Source organism: Centrocercus urophasianus, unplaced genomic scaffold (assembly GCF_019232065.1).
Source record: "Centrocercus urophasianus isolate 14NV4802_14NV808 unplaced genomic scaffold, USGS_Curo_1.0 seq_19, whole genome shotgun sequence".
Lineage (NCBI taxonomy): Eukaryota > Metazoa > Chordata > Aves > Galliformes > Phasianidae > Centrocercus > Centrocercus urophasianus.
Window position 1 is genome coordinate 8,647,359 of NW_024884744.1, and position 24,452 is coordinate 8,671,810.

The 24,452-nt window shown below is 42.2% G+C and overlaps 1 protein-coding gene across 4 annotated transcripts in view; it reads right to left on the bottom strand.

Annotated features, from left to right (window-relative positions):
- Window positions 1-185: 185 nt before the first annotated feature.
- Window positions 186-24,452, bottom strand: part of ARMC9 (armadillo repeat containing 9) — a 55,791-nt gene continuing 31,524 nt past the window's right edge. For all 4 annotated transcript variants that reach the window (XM_042820304.1, XM_042820305.1, XM_042820303.1 and 1 more), the window contains 9 exons: window positions 23,363-23,437; window positions 22,218-22,308; window positions 20,770-20,828; window positions 16,333-16,437; window positions 15,518-15,633; window positions 12,138-12,262; window positions 9,045-9,174; window positions 4,488-4,660; window positions 186-1,948 (listed from right to left, as the gene is read on the bottom strand). In XM_042820304.1, the coding sequence (XP_042676238.1) occupies window positions 1,926-1,948; window positions 4,488-4,660; window positions 9,045-9,174; window positions 12,138-12,262; window positions 15,518-15,633; window positions 16,333-16,437; window positions 20,770-20,828; window positions 22,218-22,308; window positions 23,363-23,437 (897 nt within the window). In that variant the 3' untranslated portion in view covers window positions 186-1,925. The remainder of the gene's footprint in view (window positions 1,949-4,487; window positions 4,661-9,044; window positions 9,175-12,137; window positions 12,263-15,517; window positions 15,634-16,332; window positions 16,438-20,769; window positions 20,829-22,217; window positions 22,309-23,362; window positions 23,438-24,452) is intronic.

Sequence of the window (24,452 nt, forward strand, 5' to 3'; positions counted from 1 at the left end):
TGTGTGTGTGTGTGTGTGTGTGTGTGTGTGTGTGTGTGTGACTGACCTGATCATCCTGGGACCTCTCAACCTCTGGCAGTGATGTCCTGCTAACAAAGGCAAAATCAACACTTCTTACAGCTTCAATCCCTTCTGACCGGCATCATTTTTGTGAACAGACAGAAACAGAAGGACACAGTACTTTGTCAGGTTCTCATACTGCTGCTCAGCCCATGATTTATTTTGAAGCTCACACACAGTCCCTCTCAAGTATTTGGCAAATGGAGTTTCTCAAGCATTAGTACAAAAAATTGTCTCCAATGCGAAACTCAGCGCTGCAGTGAGATAAATCTCAGCTCAGCTGCTGGGGCTCTCTATGCACCTACAGATGCAGATGAGCATGCATAGCACTTCAGTGTTGACAGCTGGACAGCTGATATTACATGCTGCAAAAAAATAAAAGAAAAGAAAAGCACAGAGGAAAAAGTAAAGCTGCCTACTATGCAAATCCACTACGTGAGTTTTTATGGCTGCCTTCTATTGCAGCCCCTATTGGTTCCCCAAAAGGCATTTTTCCATTACTTGCTTTATCAACTTGGAGAGGAGGTGGGTCAATCTAAGCACAGATCAGAGCTTTTCTGTGATTTATCTACCTCAGAGACCTGCAGGATAGGGGCGATTAGCTGCCTACAATCACTTTATGTCCTATGCAGCTGGGCATTAAAGTAACACCTGTACTCTGCCTGCTTTGTGTGAGCCCTGTGGATTTACTGAGTTTCATATCAATATGATCAGATTTCAGACTGGAGGATGTCTTTTTCTTCAAGAGATCCTAACTCCAATTTGAAGTCTGTTATTGTAGGGGTGAGAGGAACTGGTGTGTTGGATGCCTTTCTGTCAGACAGTGACACAGCATCGCTGGTCTCATGACCATCACACCAAGAGAGGAAATGGCCTTGGCTATTCAGTTGCCATCACGTATCACGAGGAACAATTCGAGGTCTCATCACAGAGAAGCTTTCATCTGGACACGATTGCTGACTTCACAACTCTTTGCTCTCAAGGTGGAGGTAATTGCCATTGGAGTTGCTTGACCTCTTGTGCTGAGTTCATCTTATTTGTTTCTCACGTGGAACTCCAACACAAAAGCTTTAACTCCTCCCTTCTTGTACCTACCTAAAAGCATTTGCTTTTTAAATCAATTTACAACACACGTGCTTTCTTCTGTGCTTTACAGCTTCAGTGGCAGCCAAGTACCAAGGCAAAGTACATTTGAATAGGAGTAATTACCACAGATAAACCTGCTGATCAGATCCCCAGAGGTGAGGTGAGCAGCTGGACAGTGGCACACAGTTTTACAACTGTCACACATTGATGAAATACTTTCCAGCCTTTGATGTTCAAATGCAGACCTCACTCCACACACAGCTGCTCCAGGCAGTAGTTCTACACAGGCAGGTATGCTTTCTCTCCTAGTGCTGATCCCTGGAACCCAGACATTCCCAAACTCATTCACAAAAGCATAATTAAAAAGACAACAGAGCAAGTTACAAGCAAGCAATGCCTAAACAAGACAGCTCGTTGGCTGAGCCCTACGCACCGTTTTCAAAGGCCATTTACTCTGACACAGAAAGCAGAGAGGAAGAGACTTTCCTGGAGGTAGCAATGTCTCTTTAAACTATCAGAGATGCTGGGACTATATCCATCTACTGTATCAGCTGTGGGCAGCTGATGAGACCTGGAATTGTAACAAGGCCTTTGTCTTAGCCAGCTTGAGAGACGACAGCAGATGCAGCCCATCAGATAATCCCTGAATCACCGTGCAAGGCGTGCGCCGTGCAGTGATAATAACCTCTTCTCAGTAGGTCGCCAGTAAAGCTCATTACAGGAAGCTGGCTCTGTCCTTCAGCAATGTGACAGGTGATTCTCGAGGAAAGGAACTGTTCTCACTTCCTGTAGGACTGGATGCCTGCAGGAAAATAAAGAGAGAGAGCTTGTCAAGTGAGCAAGATTTATCAAAGGGCAAAAGCTGCCTGAGGGGAACTCTACAGTGACACAGCCACCACAGAGAACATACACAAAGGCACCTTAACCACTTAAAAAATGCAGAAAGTGTTTATGGCAATAACTTGTCAGGGATACTGAAAGAATGCCTGGAGCAGCAGGAAGCCACCCACCAGTATGCAGTCACATGCTCCTTCCTTTAGCACAGATTTTTGTTCCACTCCAGTTCCACCATGCCCTGGGCACAGCTTGGTACAATGCACACATCCCTTCTCTTTGGCTTGCCCTTAAGAGGTGTTTGGAACAGAAGCAGAGTAAGGCACAAAGCAGATTAAATCACTCAGCCATGTGTACATAGAGCACATAAAGCGCAACTGAAAAACTCCAGATTTGGAGATTCATTTTGTGTTCCAGCCACGCTGCTAGCCCTGCACCAGCTAGGAAGTGGAGCCAGAGAAAGCTCCAGCATGGCTGGTGGCATCTGGAGGAGCTTCATTTTGCTGCAAGGTGTAGCTTTGGCACTCTGCTAACAGCAGACTCCATCTCAGGCAGGATCCTGGCCCCAGGGCTGGAGCTGCACTGAGTACCTGTGCTTCATCTGCATTCCTCAGGCATTCCAAACACCCTTCACACTCCAGTCCAGTTAGTTCAGTTTGTGTAAAAGCCACTTATTTCCAGTAAAAACACCCACAACAAACATCAAAAGAAAGCTAAAACTGCATCTCTAAAGTAAGTAATCACATCGAGTGAGTGCAATCAGAAACTCATATTTTTCTCATTGCGCCCTGAGCTTGTTCTGTAGAATTCCAAAGAAATCCAAGAAGTAAAGACAGTCTTCCAGAGAGACACATTATATACATGGAACTCTGATTAAAGCTCCTCTAACACAACTTCAAAATCAGCTGCAGTATACACTGTGCCCTGGGAAAGGAACTTACTCCATATCCCTACAAAAGCAGCACACGTATTTCACATCTTTCATAGGACACAGGCATCATGAAGTGAAAAGCTCCAAAAAAGAAACTAGAATAAGGATTTGGGCAAGTTCTGGTGTGCACACCCATTCTGTGCTTTCCCCTTATTCAGTAGAGCTTTTCCTCTTCAATGGACTACTGACTCTGGAAATGAAACAGGAACTGAAATGAACAGACTGCTGGTCACTTGCTCCACGTGTAGTCAGTACTTCTATCACAGGAAATGGAGAGCATTGATGTCAGGGGTAAAACACAGGGCACACTCAGCAAAAGTAAAGCTGAACGAGCTGGCAGTATTACCTAAGCACGGGACTATTCAAGCAAGTACTCAACGTGTCAAAACCACTCTTAGCCACCAGGGACACTTCCCTTCCATTGCCCCACCTGTACTCCCTGAAAGAAAGGTGCCCTCCCTGCACATTTAAACTGTTTAAAACAGCAATGAGTGAGCAGCACAGAAGACATAGGAAGTTATTTCCTTCTCTTTGATGATTTTCTCTGTTATTTCAGTTCTTTATGTTCCATTTTCCTTACCTGGAATGAGAAGTTAACAATAAGCACGCACCTCATTTCTTGGGCAGGTGCAGGAAGCATTCAGAGCTGCCTCACTTTCCTGAAATGCTTAAAGGTAACAGTTTCAGCTAAGAGTGGAGCTGCTGTTACCTTGTGATCATTACTAAATCTTTGGAATAGGAACCTTTGGAATAGGAACATACAGCACATTGCTCCTTCCAATTTTAATTGCTGCTGGCCTCAGGGGCATCTTATTTGCACTCCAAAGAAAAGGCTTATACTTGTCACTCAAGAATGCACCTTCCCATTGGGAATGCACCATCGCCTTTCCCTCCACCCCAGAACCCACAGCTTACACACCCCCTTCATCTCCACACACAATTGCATGAGTATCTGAGACCAGCATTCCTGCTTCACTGGGCTGAGGTTGGCAGGCCTGAAGCACGCTTCCTTCTCTCCCCTCCAACTTCAGGTCACCACCCTCCTCTCTTCTGAGCCCACTGCAATCTAGTGCTGCTTGCATTATTCAGGAAACGACTCATCCAGATGGTTCTTAAATGTGAGTCTCCTGCAGAAGGATGACTGCCACAAGCAGCACGCCATGCCTGGCTGCCTGCTAACATCTGGTCTGCATTCAGTGGCAGTGTGGACACACCCAGGGACCCAAATTCAAGAACGTTAGACAAGTTATACAGCAGAGCGAACAAGTGTCTAAAGAAAAAGAGACAGTAATGACATCCAGAGAATGTCTAATACGAGACTTTGGAGAAATTGGGCCACTTTTCTCCACCCAGAGACAGGAAAAAGTGTGTCTCTGTTCACATGATAGTCTGGAAAGAGGAGCAGTGTTCAGCAAGATATAATTTCATGGTCGTGCGTCCTGCAGATGACAAGTACAATGTCATATACTCCTGGCACACTCACAGCACACGACTTCATTCCTGGAGAGCTCCTGCAGAACTCCCTCCTTTCCCACCCAAAGTGCTGACAAGCAGAATGATGACTGTTTCCACTTACTCTGTCTGCTCCTTGTGGATGATCCCGAGGAGCTGGGACGGCTCGTTTGTTGGGGTCCAGACTGGGAGAACTGGGGGGCAATGGTTGGGATCTTTCCCTTTCTGGGGCTGGCACTGTGCATTTCAGGAGTGCGAGGGATCTTAGGTTTGCTGGTAAAGGCTGAAGAAAACTCACTGTAGGACATGGAAAAGGGTTAGCAATGCATGGAGAGAAACACACGCACAGGAAGCCTGCAATCAAGTGAAACCAAGTGACAGCATCCCAAATTCAGGGAGACAATCAAATGGAGAGGAACATGACAGCACTGGTACTGCTGCAGGGCACGCACCCACCACAGCCTCGAGCTCCATGGATGTGCCTCTTCTATTCAAACTTGGCTCTTTAGACAACACCACTGAACCTGTTAAGCTAGGTCCCTCACAAACAAGTAACAGACATTGTTTGTTTTGTCCACATTGTTTGCTATCACCTTTTTCTTACACAGGCTCATTCAGAGGTGCAAACCATATATAGGGATGCTACAGCATAGGAATGCATCCTTGTAGGCCACAACACCAACAGACGCAGAGCCTTGCTGGCTCCCAGCTGTGACAAGATTCATAGATCTCCCAAAAGTCTTTATCAAAAGCACAAAAAGCTACAATAGCTTCCATAAAATACATTCCCTAAACACACAGGTACCTCGCTCACACTGAGAACACTGCTGTGATTTCATATTCTGCACATGCTGCAAGAATACCAGTCTTCAGGATTTAGTCCATAACTACATGAGGACACACTGTCCTTTCCTGTCCTTAGCACAAATATATTTTTTCTGGTATACAAAAAGTGAAGGCTACTAGGAAATATAAGTTTGTAACATAATTTCGAATCTATATTCACGCTGATTCTGGTAAGGCAATTTTCTCCTAAGGGGAGAAAAGATTAAAGTGAAATAACAGCTTCATGAAGAAGCACACTGTATTAAAAGGAAATAAAAGCAGAGTCAAAGTAGGAGATCCATAAAAGTGCCATCGAAAGGAAGGTGATTAAATTTTATTTGGAAAGTCGCAGTGTTATTAGCTCCATCAAAAGAACCTTTGTGAGCATCAGAGAGGGTGATTAGGGGATTTTCAAGACATTTAATCCCTCCCTGCCTCCTGGGAATGCTGCTGAGTCAACCATCGCCCCTGCTTCACCTTGCAGGGAGAATTGGCAGCCAGCGCTTCTTTATACTTGATGCAACATTAATTGTCCATATTTTGCATTCCTATGTGCTAACCATTAGGGACAGACACCAACTGGTCTCCTCAGAACCACCTCTGCAGCCCTCCACCTTCCACTGAGCATGACAAGCATCAAACTTGCACCATTTCAAAAGAGGAGGTGGCAGATGGCAGCAAAACCAGCAAAACAAAGCCAGAATCCAGAGATGGGTTAAATTTACCCTGAGCTCTAAATCACATCTTTAAATGTCTCTCTCCATCAAACAGTTTCATTGTTAAGGCTTGTTTGCAGTTTTATCCACTCGGGCTCAAGTGCTGCGTTTCAATACAGTTGTGGTATCTTATGTGGACTAAGGTGTGTTAACACAGATGAAAAAGCAAGACCCAACAGCCTCAGCAGTATTTGAGCCATAAATAAGATTCTTCATTACTTGGAAATACCTTTATCAAAGAGAAGGAATGCAAAATGGTATTGTATGATGGCTCACGTTATTTGCAAACTGCCTGGAAAGGATTATATGAAATAACTCACTAGTAAACACTGTGAAGGTCAAAGAACACTCTGCTGGTACTCTGACAGGATGTACAGCACACCTCAAGTCTCCCTGTGCCCAGGTGTCACTGAGCTACTTCATCTTCTACTACATCAATACACAAAGACCAACAGAAACAGGTTGTTCAGTTTTTAATGGTATTTTACCTATCTGGCATCCGTTAGGATTTGAGAATCCTTTAGGATTTGAGAAAAAAAGCAGCAAAATCCGCTGTGGGATAATGATCTGTGATATTTGGTGAAGAAGTCAAATATGACAAAGTATGGCAATCTGAGAGCAAGTGCTCTAACACAACAAAATAAAGCAGAACCCTACATTTGCACTGATGAGAATGAAAATTGTCTGGAAAAATGGAAATGGTTGTCTACTCGAGTACACAACAGACTGACACTGAGATCTAAATAAGCCAAGAGGTGTGACAAGACTTGACATATAAATGGAACGTATCAACTGCTCTCTCCAAGAGAAGCACACTCAGACTTTTGACCAATTTTACCAGGCTGAAAGAAAGGGGAGAGCGGAGTAGACCCTCCAGAGCTTAATCTCTTTATGATGATACTGGCCCTAGTCACGATAAAAAATAAGGGATTTTTTAAGCAAGCCTCCACCATAAACTCAAGTCTATTACAAATGTATGCCTTGTTAGCTAAGAAGCACAACGCAACTGTATTTTTACATGGACTCATATAACCATAAAATGGTTTAAGCAGAAAGGGACCTTCAAGATCACCTACTTCTAACTCTCCCCCTGCTATAAGCAGGGACACCTCCCTCTAGACCAGGTTGCTCAAAGCCCAGTGGATCAAAATGCAGCAGAGAACAGTGCAGAAGCAGCTGCCAGTCTGGCTTGCATCAGTTGCAACCATTTGTTCCTACAAAAACACAATAACTGTGATGGACAAGCCACTAGTAGGGCATCTCAGACTGATTTACTGCAAATGCAGCTTTGCAGATCTCTCTGCAGTTAAATCCTCAATTAATGCTGCCCAAGGAAGAGGAGAAATTCTCAGCATCTCCATGAGTCAGTCTTCCTTTTTCATACAGAACTTTTTGGATGGTCTCAGTATTTCTGTAGTAAGGAGGCTCCTCTGACAGTAGACATGTGACCAAAGCAAAGATTATTAATTCACTCTGTTTTGCAAACACGTGAAAGTATGCTTCCAAGGAGGAAAGAACGAAAGGAAGAACAAAAAGGCAGGTCTAGCTATTGCAACACCAACATATCAACAAAAGACCCCGACACAGAAAACCCTATGTTCTGCTTGGACTGTGAATGGCTGCATTCCCACATTTGTAACCTGAGGCTGCTTTCGTAAATCCCAATTACTGTACGCACGGTGAGGGAGCACGAGATGAAGAGATATCACCTCCTTCTGCAGTGCTGCATCCGTTCAGTTAGAAATGTATTACTGAGATTTTGACACACTTATATTCAGAAATATTCAAGATTATTGAGGACATATCTTTTTAACAATGGACAATGACTGCAGGGAAGCACAGCCACACACTGAGGGCAAGATACTCCCTATTTATCATCTCTTGCAAGCTGAAGCCTGAGAAATAGCCTCCCACCATCTGCCAAAGCACAAAGCAAGCAATTTGGTCACAACATTCTCATGGTCTGTCTGTATCTGTAGTAAGTGCTTAGCTACTGTTAAGAGAGGCAATACTGAAGTAAAACCAGTAATGCTGGGATAGTACGACAACTAAGCACTTCAACTGCTCAACAGCAATAATTTGTTGACAGTATATTATTTCTCAGATCTCACCATGGAAGTAGCACAATTGGAATATATTTATGTGCATATATATATATATATAAAAGAATCTGTACACCACATAGAAACAAAGCTCTAAGCAAATAATGCAGTTCCCAGGAGTGCTGGAGCTTTAACTGACATGGGTAATTAAGCCCTTCTGAAAAATCTGACCCGTGAAGAGTCACTAAAACCTTTAATGCATCTCCACCCATTCTGTGTTTTACTTTTGGAATGTATTTGCTATTAACATTTCTATACTCTCACTGTTTAAAACTTGGCCCAATCAAATTAGCTTTAGGAAAAAGCTGTTAACGTCTGAAGGACACATGCAGGTCCTGAAAAACTTTGGTCAATCTTGGTCCAACTCCTAATGAATTCCTACTTCTCATCCAGGATATAACATCACCGTCCTCCATACGACAAAAGCTGCAGAGGGCTCAATGTATGAGCAGGAGAAGGAGAGCAAGATCTCTCTTCTTTCCACAGAAATTGTTTCAAGACAAAGTCGAAACCCTCTACGGGGAGAGCATGTAATACTGACTTCCTTGCTCTTCCCACATAGGAAACAAACCATCAAGGACTGCAGTCAGCCATGCCAGCTTCTCAGCATGTTTAAACACAGCATATCCACTTAAATGCTTAATCTCTCTTCTGTACATTAATTCCTGCCCTCTTCTCATAGCTACACCTCTTTCTTTACTATTCCAATGATTCTTCATGGGGTACAGTAGAGTCATTTAAGGAAGCAATCAGGAAGCTTTACTTGCAGAAAACCAGGCTGTGCATACATGTGATGTTCATTAGTAACATCTTGCTTGAGGTTTCTCCCATTCTGGACCAGATGCTTAGAAATTGAATGGCTGCCTCTGGCACTGCTAAGGGTATTTTGTTTGGCAAGCACTACCACAGCTGTCTCAGACCAGACTACATCATACATCAAATGACTTCACAGATTGTCTTCACAGCAGCATGGAATTAGCTGGTAAATCCCCTCAGACTCCTCTCACACTCTTAGATATCTATCTGGATAAATCATACCTATGAGAGTGCCCATTCACTTTGTCTTGGGTGAAGTCAGTAGACTGGGAAGACAAGATATCACCAGCTTCAACGCTTCGGTCCATCCTATGGCCTGATGAGAATATTTTAGATGGCTTCATTTCAATTGCTGTTTTAAAAGGAAACACAATTCAGTGAGGAATTCTTAACAGTTTGCTAGAAACACAATCAAGTAGCTGTGTGAAAGAAAGGCAGAGACAAAAGCAGGCTACCGAGTTACCGTGGCAGAGCACTCTGCTGCTCATCAGCTGAGCCAAGCTAACTGCACGTGTGCATACTTCTGGCCCCTTACAACTGCAAAGTAAAACACTCTTGGATCATTTTCAAAGTAGCTCCACTTTGCACTTGTGATGGCCTAGCAACACGCACACCACCAATTAACATGTATCAGTTAATATATGATGCCTCATTAAAGCCACAGGAATGCAACCACCTGCACTGGTCTGTCCATATCCACAGCAACAGCTGCCACAGCAGGCAAAAAAAAAAGAAGTGTTCAGGACACCTCTGTCAGAATTGAGCTCTATTACATTTGCTCAATAAATCTCACCTTCTGCCTTGTGCTAATGTGAAACAGGACAGTCAGCTTGCTGAGAGACACAAGAGTATCAAGATGTGCAAGTCCAATATGAGGGCAGGAAAATCCCTAGCTCCATTTCTCTGCATTCCTCCCATGCCTGCGACAGATTGCCCTCCTGTTTATTTGCTCACATGCTGATAGGGATAGAGTTCGGGCCCCTTTCAGACAAGAACTTGGCTGCCTAGTGCATATTCTGTCTGGGATTCACTGTGAGTGTAATAAGATGACCGAGGTTCATCTTCAGTCCACAAGTTTTCTGCTTGTAGGAGGCAAAAAAAAAGGTCGGAATTACTACTATAGACACATTTCCAAACTGATCACATGGGAAGATGGTCCTAGACAGAATCAGAAAAATGAGAAGGCAACACGAGAACAGGTGACTAGATCCAGGTGCAGAGGACACAGACAACAGGAGAGGTTTCTTGATGTTAAGTTTTGCTTCCTTGAGACATGACCTTGTTGATATCAACGGTTCACATAAAGCTTTTCTTTTTACTCTTGGTCTTTCATCATTCATTTCATGACTGGAACTCATAAAACTGTGAAAAACAAAGCATTTGTGTGATGCTGAAAAACACATACTCTGAAATGAGTAGCTTCCTGATACTCAAGAGCTCATTAAATTGCATATTCTATTTCACAGCAACAACATTTGACCGGCATTGTGAGAGCCTTTATAAGCAGTACAATCCAGTTATCTTACTATTATCCATCTGCACACAGTTTTGACTGAAAATAGTTAGCAAACGTTTTCAGAGGATACAAAAAAAGGTTAGAAAATATGAGGACATTACAGTTGGCAGCATTTTCTTCATCATGAAAGCATTAAACCCATTCTCTCCTTCAAAAACTAGCATTTGCTTTGCCGACTTGCTCAGATTCCCTTTGTAAGCCACCCCACAAATCTCTGCAAGCAATCCACCAGACAGCATCAGCAGCACAGATAAGAAGACAGAGGTCAGCGAATGCATTTCACTGGCAAGATATGAACAAGATGTGGTTCAGAAGGCACGGTGGCTCCTGGTGGCTGCATAATGCCTTGGAAATAGCATCCAAAGGAGAGCTGAATCTGCAACACGCTTTAAAACAGCAACTAGCAGCACATTTTATACCTGCTTTGCTTAATTTCCTTTACAAAGCATATCACAGAATCACAGAATCACAGAATCACCCGGGTTGGAAGGGACCTCAAGGATCATGTAGTTTCAACCCCCCTGCCTAGCAGGGCCACCAAACACACACATTCAGATCAGGTTGCCCAGGACCCTGTCCAACCTGGCCTTAAACACATCCAAACAATGTACAACTCGATTTCTTTTCCTTCTGACTTCCCTGTAGAGCAGGCTTAGCTACACTCAGCATGCTACTGCATACAGCAAGGCTTAAGGACAGCAGCTCTCACTCCTGCACAACAGCAAGAACCCAAGTGCCCAGCTCAAGCAGGAGCTTCATCTGCTTCTATCATGGCCTTTCAGCATGTTATATTTATCAGCTCTAGGCATTATGCAAATGGATTCCTGTCTGCAAGACCTTGGTTACTTTTCTCAGAATCCTTTTCATTTCCTCTAGGAAATTCAAAAAACAAGAAGGGAGAGAAAAAAGCTATGTTATTTCTTGACTGCTTCAAAGCATATTTTTCAGGAAAGTAAAGGCAGGCTTTTGTCTCAGCTTATTGGTAATTCTGTACTAGACGTGCTGCAACATCCTTTATTTAAGTTTGCAGAACATTTTGCCTTAAAACTCTAATTGGAAACGACAATGAATCCCTGCAAACAGGTTGGAACAGTAACATCAAAAGTTGCACGACTCTGTGGATATTAGATCAGAAGTATTTCAGAAGCCTATAACCTCTTAAACTCCATCACGTTTCTGAGCTCTCACGTCCAGATGAGCGTGCACTGATTTCAGTGCAAGTTGCAAGGACAGAATCTTCAGCAGCATCACCCACAAAGCAGCTACACAGCACAGAGCTTCCCATCCTCCACAAGCTTTTATGGTAGCAGTTGCAAAATGAAGTAGATAACTGCAGCTGCCTTGACTTTTATACAGGGGTCTGGCCAATGGAGCCTGCAGGTGCCAGCACACAGTAATTCATTTAGATCTAAACAAGGCTGTATTTGATCAAGTAAGTGGCTCTGCCTGTTGGGAAGTGCACTGTATCTGGGCTGCGGCTCTTTCCCTAGGCAGAGAAAGTCATGGAGTGAAAGAAAATCCACTTAGCATGTCGGAAGCCCTGGGTATGATCCCTGACCCTTCCACAGGAAGGGAGATGGAGCGAGGCAATGGAGACCATTAGTGTCTGCTGGGCGCACATCACTTTCTGCAGCTGTTCATTCAGCTGGAGCTGAACGTGGTCCCAGGATCACGCAGGCTGCCCCAAACAGAGGGGCATGCTCCAAGGCTACATTGAAAATAATAATTCAAAAATCTACAGAACACGTTGGGTCCCAAATGCTTGCCCCAGTCAAGACAGACACCAACAACTTCCTTACATGAAGAGGAAGCGCAGAGGTCAGCAATGCCAGAGCTGCTCCCGGCACAGACAGGAGGAGAACCGCTCAGCAGAGACTGGGAATTTTCATCTCTATCGTGACAAGAAATGGAATCGTTTTCTGGCCTGGAGGAGAAAGGAAAAGGCAGGCCGGTGAATATTTGCAGTTACCTGAGCAGAAGTTTGATTTCCTTCAAATTGCCTGTAATAGAAGAAATTAAAATCTGTATTTTTCATACAGCAAACTAGTGCCAAGGCCATAATTTAACTGCACAACTGTAGCTTCCCCAGACCAGCTGATGTTGGACGTATTTGGAAGGAACATTTTTTCCTACAGCAATGAAGAGCCAAGGAAAGGAAACTGTACCTCCTTACAGTCTGAAGACCCAAAATACCAGCATGACACTTAAAGAAAAATACTACAGCAGTGGGCCTGTGAGGTCTCCAGTTCTCAGCTTTTTCATGCATTTAAGTTTTGCTCCTGATTATGACAAGGATTTCACTTTACAGAGAGCAATACACAGCACTCATTTAAAGGAGGTAGGATGTAGAACCGTAGATTTCCCAAGTTAGGTGGGTCAATGAGAAATCTAAGCAGCTGAAGATGAGAAAAGGAATGAGATGGCTTGTTAATAAGCAATAAAACCCAGGAGAAGTGAGAAGGGTGTGCAAACCATGAAAAAAAAACGGGCAGACGCAGAAAGTTTCCCTGTCCAATAGCAGGTTAAGGCAATTAAGCTACATTTCTAGTTAGAAAGGGAACATTCCAAGGAGCCAGTTAGTGATTTCTCAGCTAAACCAGTTTCTAAGGAAACAGCTAGCAGAATATTAAGTAGCTCAGCCCCCCTCCAGTGATCTCAGCAGTGAGGCTTTGGAGAGAAGGGAAAGGAAAAAAAGCAGCCTTGCAGTATTTCCTGGCTCCCCATAAAGCAAGAGTTTGTCCGTACAGGGATCCCATGACAATTCATCTGAAATAACCAGAGACTTGTCAGCGCTGGGAAGTCAGAGAAAAAACAGCATGGAATATCAGCTCCATGTGCAGTAGCTCCTCTGTATTGATTTTCTGTGTGAATACTCCTATTCAGCACCAGAAATCCCCCTCTTCTTTTTTGACTCCTGAACCAACAACTCAGAGATGCATTATAGCATCTCCATTAACAGCATTCTCTTTTATCATGTTTTGAAGATGGAATACGTTGCATCAAGCCTTGCAAATTTTTTCTGCAAACATCTCAGGTAATTCAAATTGCCCCGGGTTGCTCCTAAGTAAATATGCTACACAAGAAAGTAGGAAGTGACACTTCTCATATTATTTCATCTGATGGGAATGTGAGCCATCTGAACCATTTAAAATATGAAATACATCCACTTCAGATATTGCTTTCAAATTAAAGCAGATAAGATTTCACTACTTGCATTGTCTTGCTCTTGCAACGCTTCCTACTAGAGGATTTCTCATTCTAGTGAGTCAATTCTTATTAGAATTAGAAAGACCACCAAAGCCACCAAAGTGCATCAATTACTGAACAAAATCTAGTTCAAGCGTGCTCATTCACTGCCTTTTTCTTGCACACAGATGTGTAAAAAGGTGGCTTTATTCTGCATCTAGCAGTGACCTGAAGCTGCATTACAGAGGCTGGGGAGGCGTTCAGAAGGAGGTTCATGCTATGATAAAACACAACACTGGCATCACTTGGGTAATCCCAGGATTCTGTTAAGCAAACACGTTACCCAGGTAGATGGTGCAAAAAAAAGAGGCATTTGATCATTTGATCAATTTGATCACAGAGAACATTCCTGACACATTAATTGTAATGCATTACATCGCACCAGGAAATAAAAACTATTTCCCCTGATTTGACCTATTTTTTTCCCTTTGGAAAGTCACTTCATCTTCACGTGCTAGTTTTCCTTTCCAATTCTAAAGCAGGAATGTAAAGCTCGAGACACTCCAGTAGTAATTAAGACTTACTCTTGAAAAATACTTTCTAATACTTTCTAAATATACAAAATGCTAAGCAGGGCTACCTAACAGCTGGTGCTGTTGAGTATGAGCAGTATGAGTCCAGATCTTCTAGTCCACTATGGGAAAAACACCATGCAGGGGAGGTGAGACTCTGAACACAGACCCTACGATGATGTGGCACTGTGTATTTAATCATGCATTAGCCAGTTCAGACTTCTAAGGCATGCAGTTGTTTTGCACGACTGCAGAAAAAAAGATTATCTAATCTCTATGCTACTAATACAAGTTTGTATAAATTAGATGGTGTTTTCTTCACACACACTCTCTTAATATACAGGAAGAGGGAGAGGGCTTGCAAAAACTCTGGACATTGAAATGGTGCAAAAGCTGATGACCGTGAGAAATGATGCAAACTCCAAATTGGCATCCAGGTTACAGCAGGCAGAAGTAGGCTCCATGCTCAAACAGAGGTCACTCTTTCCAGGCTAGCAGTCAGAAAAAATAAAAATAAAAACTCAAGACTGCGCAGGACAAATTCTGCTCTGCAAAAGCCAAAGCTTTTCTTTCTGCCTTAGAAGTGTGTGTTTCATTCACCTTCCCTAATTTTTTTTTTTAGATGTTTCCTGACCTTTTTTCATCCCCAGATCTCATATGCTATACTTGTCCATACTGTGACTATAGTGACATAAATCAATATAATCCCACATGAATTGTACTGCTGCCAAAAACAAAACCCCACAAAAACATAACAGTTGAAAAGAAGAGTTTCTGGTGAATCAGGAGGGCTCCAAGTCAGTTCGCTTGCTTGTTCAAATGCCAGTGCAAAATAGTGGTGGAAATGGACACAGGCAGGATAAAGTTGGAATCACTCCCCATCCACAACAGTAAGCTCAGGTCAGATTCAGCTATACACATGCAACTACTGCCTACATCAGTCCTCTGTTGTCTGAATGGACCTTCCACCTTAAAATGTGGAAGAAATGTATTTTAAAAACTTGAAAATACGAACATGGAAGCAGAAAGCAGCAGAGGAATGACATGGGACAGTCTTCAGAATACCGAGCTGATAGAATCCCAAGCCAATCCCAAGTTTTACATGCCCCATACAAGCTACAAACAGAACACACTGCAAGAAAAAGAAAGGATTATGAACACAAGGAATATAATGCAACTTCAAATCAAACCGATCAGTAAACATTTGTTCAACTTGTTAAATTACGTGACGTCAGCCAACGGATGTTTCTCTGCCTGCCTGCAGCATTCTCCATTCTGTTCTGAAGTGATCTTTAAAGAATGACAATGGCAGTGCACTTTCAAGTATGGAGATTTTATTTATCTGGAAGTGGGAAGCATTTGTTTGTTTTTTAAGATGCTTTCAAAAAAAATTCAACTTTGCCTCATGTGTTTCAACTTACGTTGGGTATAAATTTCTGTGATAACCTGGTGTCACAGGTCTCTGGAGAGGTTCATCTATACTCTGATGGACACCAGAAAACAGCTTCCTCTTGGTCTTTGGAGTATGAGTCATTATCTGAGACAAAGGTAATAAAGAAATGGAAAAACAAAGAGCAGACAGTGGGAATAAAGGTAAATGGAGCCACTGAAGACATTCTATAGAAATACTACATTGGAAGATCAGTTGTGATTCAGTGCCACAACATACAACTCCCAGTGATCACTACAGGCTGTTCCATGACATTTATCTCAGGTCATCTCCATCACCACCACAACCAGACCGTGGACTCTGAGATCCAGAAGGCAGTCACACTTAAACTTGTCGCAGCATAATAAATGACATTCATGCCAACTTCAAGCTTTTTCACTTAATGGCTTTTTGATGCTTGAGGTAAGACATACAATACTCGATCTGACATAAAGCCTGAATAATTAATCTTCAGACCAGCAATATTCCAGCATTAACTTGCTCAGCACTTCTCTTTGTGTGTCACAATCACTGACCTAGCACTAGAACCCCAAGGCTGCCTTCAGTTTCTTATTAAGCTGCAGCCTGACCACCTCATGAAGGGGCAACTGCTGTTCTCAAACTTACGCTACTTCTGATCTACAGCTAAGAAAAAAGGTGAAAGGTGTGGACTGCTATGCAGGTAGAACCTATCCTTTAAAATAACAAACTGAAGACAGAATGATCTTAGAGGGCAATGAAAGTGCTGAAATTAAACACTTAATCCAGCAAGTTCACTTGTTACGGATCGTGGAAAGCAGTACTTACTCCCAAGTATTCAGTTGTCAACAGCTTCTCTCCTGTAAGCTCTCCCAGTTGAGGCTGTAAAACCTCATCTTTGTCCAGGTCAGCCTCCATGATGTCATGGTCCTCCTGCAACAGCAACACGCAGGTTATCTGAGCACAGGTTCCGAGGAAGTTTTCATTTCAAATTTACTTCTCACTTCAGTAGTCACTGAGATGATATGTACTTTCCAGATAAATGACTGTCAGTACTGCACACGTGAATTGTAATGTACAGCTAATTTCTACCAAAAAGGCAGACACCCAGATACAAGCTCAACTGAGCTTTTAATATAATCAGAAACTAGAAAGTCTTGAGAGAAGAAAGATCAACACCTTCCTCCAAAAATTATTCAGCAGAAAGCACAGTTTGCACTTCAAAGTTGTCATCCTTCAAATTTCCAGCCTCGAATAATTATTCCTTGACCTAAGAAGGGCTCAAGAAAATCTCAGTACTTAGCACTGTTGCAGGACACCCCATGCTAGTCTGAAGAGATGCAATGCTCCATCCCTAACAAGCAGCTGCTATGAAGTTTGTAGTTGCAGTTTTTACAGATCTACCCATACAACCAATTTTAGTTATGCAGTACAGACTGAAAAATGTAACCTAATGCTGTTTCTCAGCCACATTGGAGGCTTCCCTTTCCCCCCCCCCCCCCCTCCCCCCCATAATTATTTTCCATATACGAATTAAAGTTTTTCGTAAGCACTACTGAGACACCGGATTGTTAAGATAAGGTTGTACAGGACCTCAGGGAAATGTTCCATCTGCCTTCCTCTCCCAAGGAAAGATATGCTACAATCAGCTTGGAAGTTGGTAGGTGTGGGAAATAAGCCAGATCATGAAAAAAAACACAGATAAACACCTGTAAACTGTCCAACAACCATCTGTATCAAACAAAACAGAAAGACTGCACATATGCTGTGCTTAAGACAAAAAAAGAGTTACAAAGATGGGCTTTAGAAATAGTTTGCTGGGAGGTTTTTTTTGTTTGTTTGTTTTGTTTTTACACAGTATGACAATGCAGCATCAACAGCAAATTGTTTTCTTCAAGAATATTTGACAGAAACTCTTGCTCATTACACAGAACAGACCATCACCCCGATCTTTCATCAAGCTTTTTCCTGCATGCTGTATTTAACTTTGCTTGGTCAGCTCGGTGTCCCCAGGTCCCACCTCACCCACTGTGCTGGGTGACACGTTTTGTCACCTGGAGAACTCTGAGTTCTGGTTCCTGGGAAGGATCTCCCTGCCAATCTTGCTCCCTGATGTTATATAACACACCAGGTAACTGAGCCTGAACATGCTCCTCCTCTGGCTCCCTGCTTGGAAGAAAAGCTTTGACAGATGTACCATGCCTCCATTGCTGCTAAAACACAACTGGTGCCCTGTTCACTGCTGCAGCACACACTGGAAGCAAAACCTTTTATCATAACCACAGAATTGTTAAGGTTGGAGACAACCTCTAAGATCATCGAGTCCAAACATCAAATAACACGATGGAATCAATCCCACAAGTACTGTGATGAGATTCAAGTTGTAGAGCAAATATCCAAGTGTTTAGGGAAAGTTTTGTGTTAATTATTTTTCACTAAGTAACACTAATGTTAATAAGCACACGATGAAAAAAAAATAATACTCTTTATTTAAAAAAAAAAAAAAAGCAGTCCAATTTCAGTTGCATATCAATGGGTTCTTTGCTTTTTTGTTTTGTATTTTAGGGGAGGGGAGGTGGTGGCAGTGATGAAAAGGGTTGGCTAGATTTTCTTTTCCCCCACCATTTTTGTATCAGACCCTCTGTAGCTATGAATGGTCATGTTTCTTAGCTGCATCTCTAACGAATGATTTATGGGGCCTGGAGAAACCAGTTATTATCACAAGATCTGTTCAAAGCCAAAAGAATTGAACAACTCTAAATTAGACACAGGCAAAAGTGAAACAAACAAAAACAGCAACACAAGAAACCAGGAAAGGTAATAGCAACACCATGGAGACACTTTGCATGCTCTTGGAAACAATAAAAGAGAAGGTAAAAATCAGATAAAAGACTCACTTTGTTGTTTCTTAAGTTTTGAGGGAGTGAAAATTGGTGCTGAGCAAATCAGCAACGTACCAGCAGGTCATCTGAATGCATGTCATAAATTGTCAATATATGGCCGTATACCGACACACGTCTGCAGTAGTTTTTAAGCATTACATCAAGACAAGACTTCTGCCAAAGCCTTCCAAAACTTTCTGCTGTCAGATCACAATACCAGATGCTATCACAGGGCCCCAAAGAACAATAACTCTCAGCATTTCCAAAATACAAAAGGGCCTCAAGCATTGAGGCAGTGAGACAACAAACCTTCCTTTGCTTCGTTAAGAACACAACAACATTATGAGTATCATACATCCTTTTGCTGTCACACTGTTTGCAGACTGTGTTTTCTGTGTATAGAGACTAACAAAGCAGGCCTACATGTGACAGAACTACAGCTCCCAGCAGCAGTAAGGATTGTAAACTCACCACAATCAACAATACATTGGTGGTAGTTGTAGAACTGCCTGAATCTGAATTCTTTGAACATAATAGCAAAGCTAAGGCAAAACCGAAATCAGGCACTTTGTTTCAAAAGCCTATTGTTATTTTTTGAGTAAAACACGGAGTGACCGAGGCCTGTTGTAATCACATGATGGTGGTAAGAACACATCTCAAATTGATTTGACCTAGAGCCTTGGCTGGGACGGTGAGCAGCAACTTGTCCAGGGGACACAACTGAATAGGAGAAATCTTTTCATTCCCAAGAGCAGCAGAAAAATCAGTCAGTGAAAACATGCAACACTACCATACAATCCAAAGCCACTGCTTTCATGAAGGGCCTCCTTATCTCTATGCTTTCACAACAGTAACCTTCAAATACGTGTACCAGCATTCAAGGGAAAATATCACAACCTTGGATCCTTGCAAAACACCGAAGACACTCAAAGCCTTGGAATGTCAGTTGAAAGATGCTAAGCAGGGTAATGAACGAAAGGAAGTTCTAATATGAATTCCTAGAATGACCACCTGCACATCAAGCACCGGTTATGAGTTGGAGGAATGGGAAGAACAGGTTACTGAAAAACTCACTTCAGAGCAGCAGGAGGTGAAACAATTACAACAATCTGATTAGAAAAAGCATAGTACAGTTTACAGAACCCATTCAGGAGAAGAGAGATAACTGACTAAACTAAAATCTCCTAAACCTAGAAATGCCACATAGCTCCAAAATCAGGGGAAGGCATCACAACAACAAAGCTAAGCGATGCAAAAAACAATAACAAAAGGAAAAAAAGATCACAAGGCTTTCCTGGACATCGGTGGATCCAGCCAAGCGCTACGCTCAGTGCTGGCTGTGAGCACACCACACCTTTTACAACATATTTACATTTTTCTCTGTTTTCACAATGTAACGGGTTCAAAGTACGTTTGAAAAATGCTCAACAACCTGCAGCAGCAGGGCAATTTTTGAAGTGTAACAGGGTTGTCGCTGTTGGTTAGCATTTATGTGCAACAAGTTAGCAAACACTGACACAACAGGCTGGCTGAATTCTGCAGGACTTAAACTCTTAGTCCGTCCAGCCCCAAAACTCACTCTTTGTCTGTAAACTTAGTTTCCAGTAAAAATGCTCCCCACTGATATTTATAATACAAGACTGTCTAGTAGATATCACTAGCTCTCAATGTCATTGACTTCCTTGGTGTGAATACATGTAGTTCAAACAGTATTCCAAGGTTCTCATGAAAGACTTCTTGAGAAGTGCCATATAGTAGACTTCATTCCCATACAGCTCCCAGTGTAGCTGCCCATGCAGCACTTTTTCAAATCCTCCTTCCCAGGCACTTACAGCAATGTAGCAATTGTAGGTAATGCAGCCTGACCTCCTTGCTATGGGATCATGAAATAACCAAACACACTGCATGCTTCCAAACCTGGGATCCTGCTACTCTGTGCAGTCAGCTTCTTTAAAAAGTGCTGAAGTAAAATCATCAATATAAAAAGTGTTTAACATAGACTTGGAAATATACAGCCAAGCAGTTTTCTCTATTGTATCATTCCTGATACTTCCTATCTTCATTTTTTCCCTCTTTATGGCACTTCTTTGCAGATGTGGAATTATGGTTTTCCCTCACAACATACAACTCACTGCACATATCTCAAAATTTCTGAGTGCCAAAAGAAGTTGCCACACATTAAACAGATGAGGATACCTTACAAAAAGTTTATTAATTTTCTTGTTTATTGTATTCTGGAGATTAAACAGGACTTCAACAAAACAAACAAACAAAAAAAACCAACTCAATGGAATAAACAAGATCTGGCTTACTGATAAGAATTCTTTCTGTCTAGAGGATGAAGGATTTCTCTAAAAGGTTTCAGAGGGCCTTCATGACTTACCTCCTCGTCCTCTTCTTCCTCTTCATCATCAGACACAATATTGTCATTTAGTGGCTCTTCTAGTAAGAAGAAAAATGAAACTGTGTAAGAGCACACATCCACCTTGACAGAATCTCTAATTCTCGTCTCTCTTTCGGAGCAATATGATTCAGCTTGCTTCTCATACAGATGTGCCATTTTTTTCAGGACATCTATTGGAATTGTTTGCCCCTGTAAAGCATGCTAGAAATCAATTTTTATCCAGGAAAAAAATGCAGAAATAGAAACACTCCGGAATGGTACTTTTCTCACAGATCTCACCACAGTGCCCCAGCATATTTTCTGGTGAGATGTGTGAATCAAAGTGTTCACTTGCAAAGTTCTCAATTTTTCAACTAGCTTTTAGTGAAAGATTCCACTTCTCTTTACAAACACCTCATTACTGCACTGTTTACAAATAAAAATACAGACTTGTGTAGAATTACTTACTGTAACTTTTGTGCAATACAGAGAAACACAGAACAAAAAAGCCAACGTAAAAGCAAATCAACAGCAACAAACAAAAAACCATCAATGACATTGTTAAATGCCAACGATTATGTGGACAAACAGACTTCTTAGTAAAAAGCACCCAGGCTTATCCTGCAAACCTTTATACTCAACTTTCACTCACCAATCTATCTGACATGCCCTTTATAAAAATGCCATTCTCACAGGTAGGAGAGGAGTGATTGTGTAACTTTGGTGAACAAATATTGCACAGTAGCAACATGGTGCTTAAATATTCTATTTGTTCCTTTGCAGAGGAACCAAAGATATGCTGTCTTTTTCTAGAAGGAAGCAGTCAGACTTGTTCTACTTTCACTGTACAGAAAAACTTCATCAGAATTCATCTCTTTTTCATTAATCGCTTTCTCCTTCCTCTGCCTCCCTTTTGGACACAGGAAACAGAAAACAAAACAAACGTTCCACCTTCTCACACTTCGTATTACCACAGCCCCTATGACTCCTGCAACCAGCCAACATGCTCTCCAAAATGGAGGGTCTCAGCCCCCTGCTCAGAGCCACTTTGGAATGCAGAGCTCCACTCCTCTACAAAGTGAGGGACAGGCAGGGACACAGTTACTAAACTCCACTTTACAAATTGTATCACCTGCATATTTTCAGCTCACACCTGTCTCCAGAGGTCTCTAGGAGGCCACTGGCATGAAAGAAAACAGCCAAGGTCATTTTGTTTACAGTCCCCAAACTCCAGGATTGAGACCTACGCAGCCTATTATTCCTTCTTTATATTCTTAACACAAAAGTCAGTTTTAAAACATATCAAATCCTGACATCCACTATTCACCCTCTCTCAGACCATCACATTATTGTCACTCTGTGGGAGTTTCAATGCCAAATAAAAACATGAGCCTACTTATGGCTTTGTGAAGATTTACAGCTCAGATAGCTGCGTTTGTTCGTCTGACCTGAATAGAGCTGCTTGATAATAAATTCAATCTGTCGGATCATCTCTGCATTTCCTTCCTTGAGAAAGCAGCGTAGAATTTCTTCCATTCCCTGGATGGAGTGGAAAACACTGTAAGATTAGTATTTCACATGACCACAGTGACAGATCCGTCAGCTAAAATGTCATCGTTCTGATGGGAAAAACACAGGCAATGTGAAACAAACCACTGTGCTCTGCTCTAAGCATTCCTTTTTGTCCATACACTTCCAAAAGAAAAGAAATGCACTGTCTGGACTGCTTCTAGATTTAAATGTGGAAGTATTCGTGATGAAGAGCCATTTTTAACAGATCTGTTACTTCTGCCTTCTCAACTCAGTTGTCAACACAGCAGTCAACAGAAAAGGGCAAATTTACATTCACAGACAACTGTGTGAAGTTCAGAGAAGGAAAAATCAAAAGCAAGACAATCTTCAGACTTCTCCTAAACTCAGTTTCTTCCTTAGTGGACCTTACAGGCTTGATGTTGTGTCTTTAATCATGGAAGATGACATCCAGTGCCCTGTGCTCTCCTAAGTAAAACATCTAACAGCAGTTACGTCTGTATAACTCACTAGATCTGCTCTAAGGAAGGAACAGTTTCCTCCAGCTCCAATCAAAGCATGTTTGTTACCATCAGACTAACTTTCAATTCCAAGTTCTCTGAAAACCTTCCACCAGCTCTCCCCAGCCAACCATGTCTACACCAGGCAGGAAAACAGTAGCAAGAGGAACTTGTACCCTTACTGGCTTGTTTGCTGGTGCAGAATAAGTTTACTGAGGGCAGGAAACAGAAGGTCAAACGAAAGCATCAGGGCCACATTCAGTCTACAAAATGCTATATGGACAGCACTTCAAAAATAACACCTCCAACTTATGATCTAGAAAGAATCCTTTGCACTACCGGGACTTCACCAGATCAGCAAAAGATCAGCAAATATGGCAAAAATGTTCAATCTGTTTATACCTGCTTGCATATAAAGGTGGAGGGCCTCCTGTGGACGTCCTTCTCAAAATACCATGCTTCCTACCTCACAATCCTGCCACACACCACCTGACCTGTACCCACATGTGTGCCATCTTCAGCATATGAGTTGACCTTTGTGCTATAAAAGCAGTACTGCTCACCATCGCTCTGGCTTCTTCTCGGACCGAAGGGATAGCGAGAATGCTGTAGAGTGCTCCATTCACGTATGGTTGTATCTAAGAAGAAGAAATATTGGCCAGTAGTTGATCACTAAGAAAAACTCTGACATTCAGACAAGTAGTCTACAGCCAAAATTTAAGAGTGAAGGAGCAGAATAACTATGTTTAGAGAGTTTCATCAAGCTAGCCTACATTTGCAAAAATTCCCACATGGTAAGCAGTGATTTTCTTTATAGGACACAAGTACGCTGTGCTACAATTTATTTAAAACAGTACTACTGTGTTTTGACTTTCTCTCCTCTTTTTTTGAAAATGTATTCTTGCAAATTGACCCAGTGCACGGCCACCAAGGGGAAAAAAAAAAAAAAGAAGAAAGCAGGAAAAGAGTCAGTTTCTGACAAGCACTTGTGACAGTCCAAAAAAAATAGGAAAGGACAAAAATCTGGGACAAGACTGTGTCAGCACAAACGCAGACAGGCTTCACATGCTGTAGCCTTAAGCAGAATGATAAAAGTTGTAGCAGCACAGAACATCGTCCCGTGCTGCCTATTACTGTCTCTCAGCAGCAGCAAAAGTACTTGGTAATATGGATAGTGAAAACCAGCAGATCTGTCCAACCAGTTGTACTGGCACTTATGTGACCATCTGTGCTCGCCACTTACTGCTGGAGCACTAAGATCTTCAGTCATCCTCTGCTTATACCTTGAAAAAAGGAATAAGTGAGCTGGGCTGTGAGCAGAGGAAGCAAAGGAAGACAAGTGATGGGATTTACACAAGGATCCCACAGCTTCTCTAAAAGCTCTGCAGGCACCCAAGAACACTGCCTTGTACCATCAACCGCAAGCACAAACCTTCCGTCAGCTGCACTGATGCAAACTATGCCATAAAAATGCACCTTTGAAGAGAAATGTCAAGGTCATTCTAAGATACCAGTGAAACAGTTCAGGAAAAGTTGATAAGATGAAAAGATGACAAGTTTCATCTTCATTAAAACAGTAGCAGTAAGGAACTGATCTACATCCTCTACCAAATTTGTAAAAGTTGGAGCTAACACTTCACTGAAACTTACTTT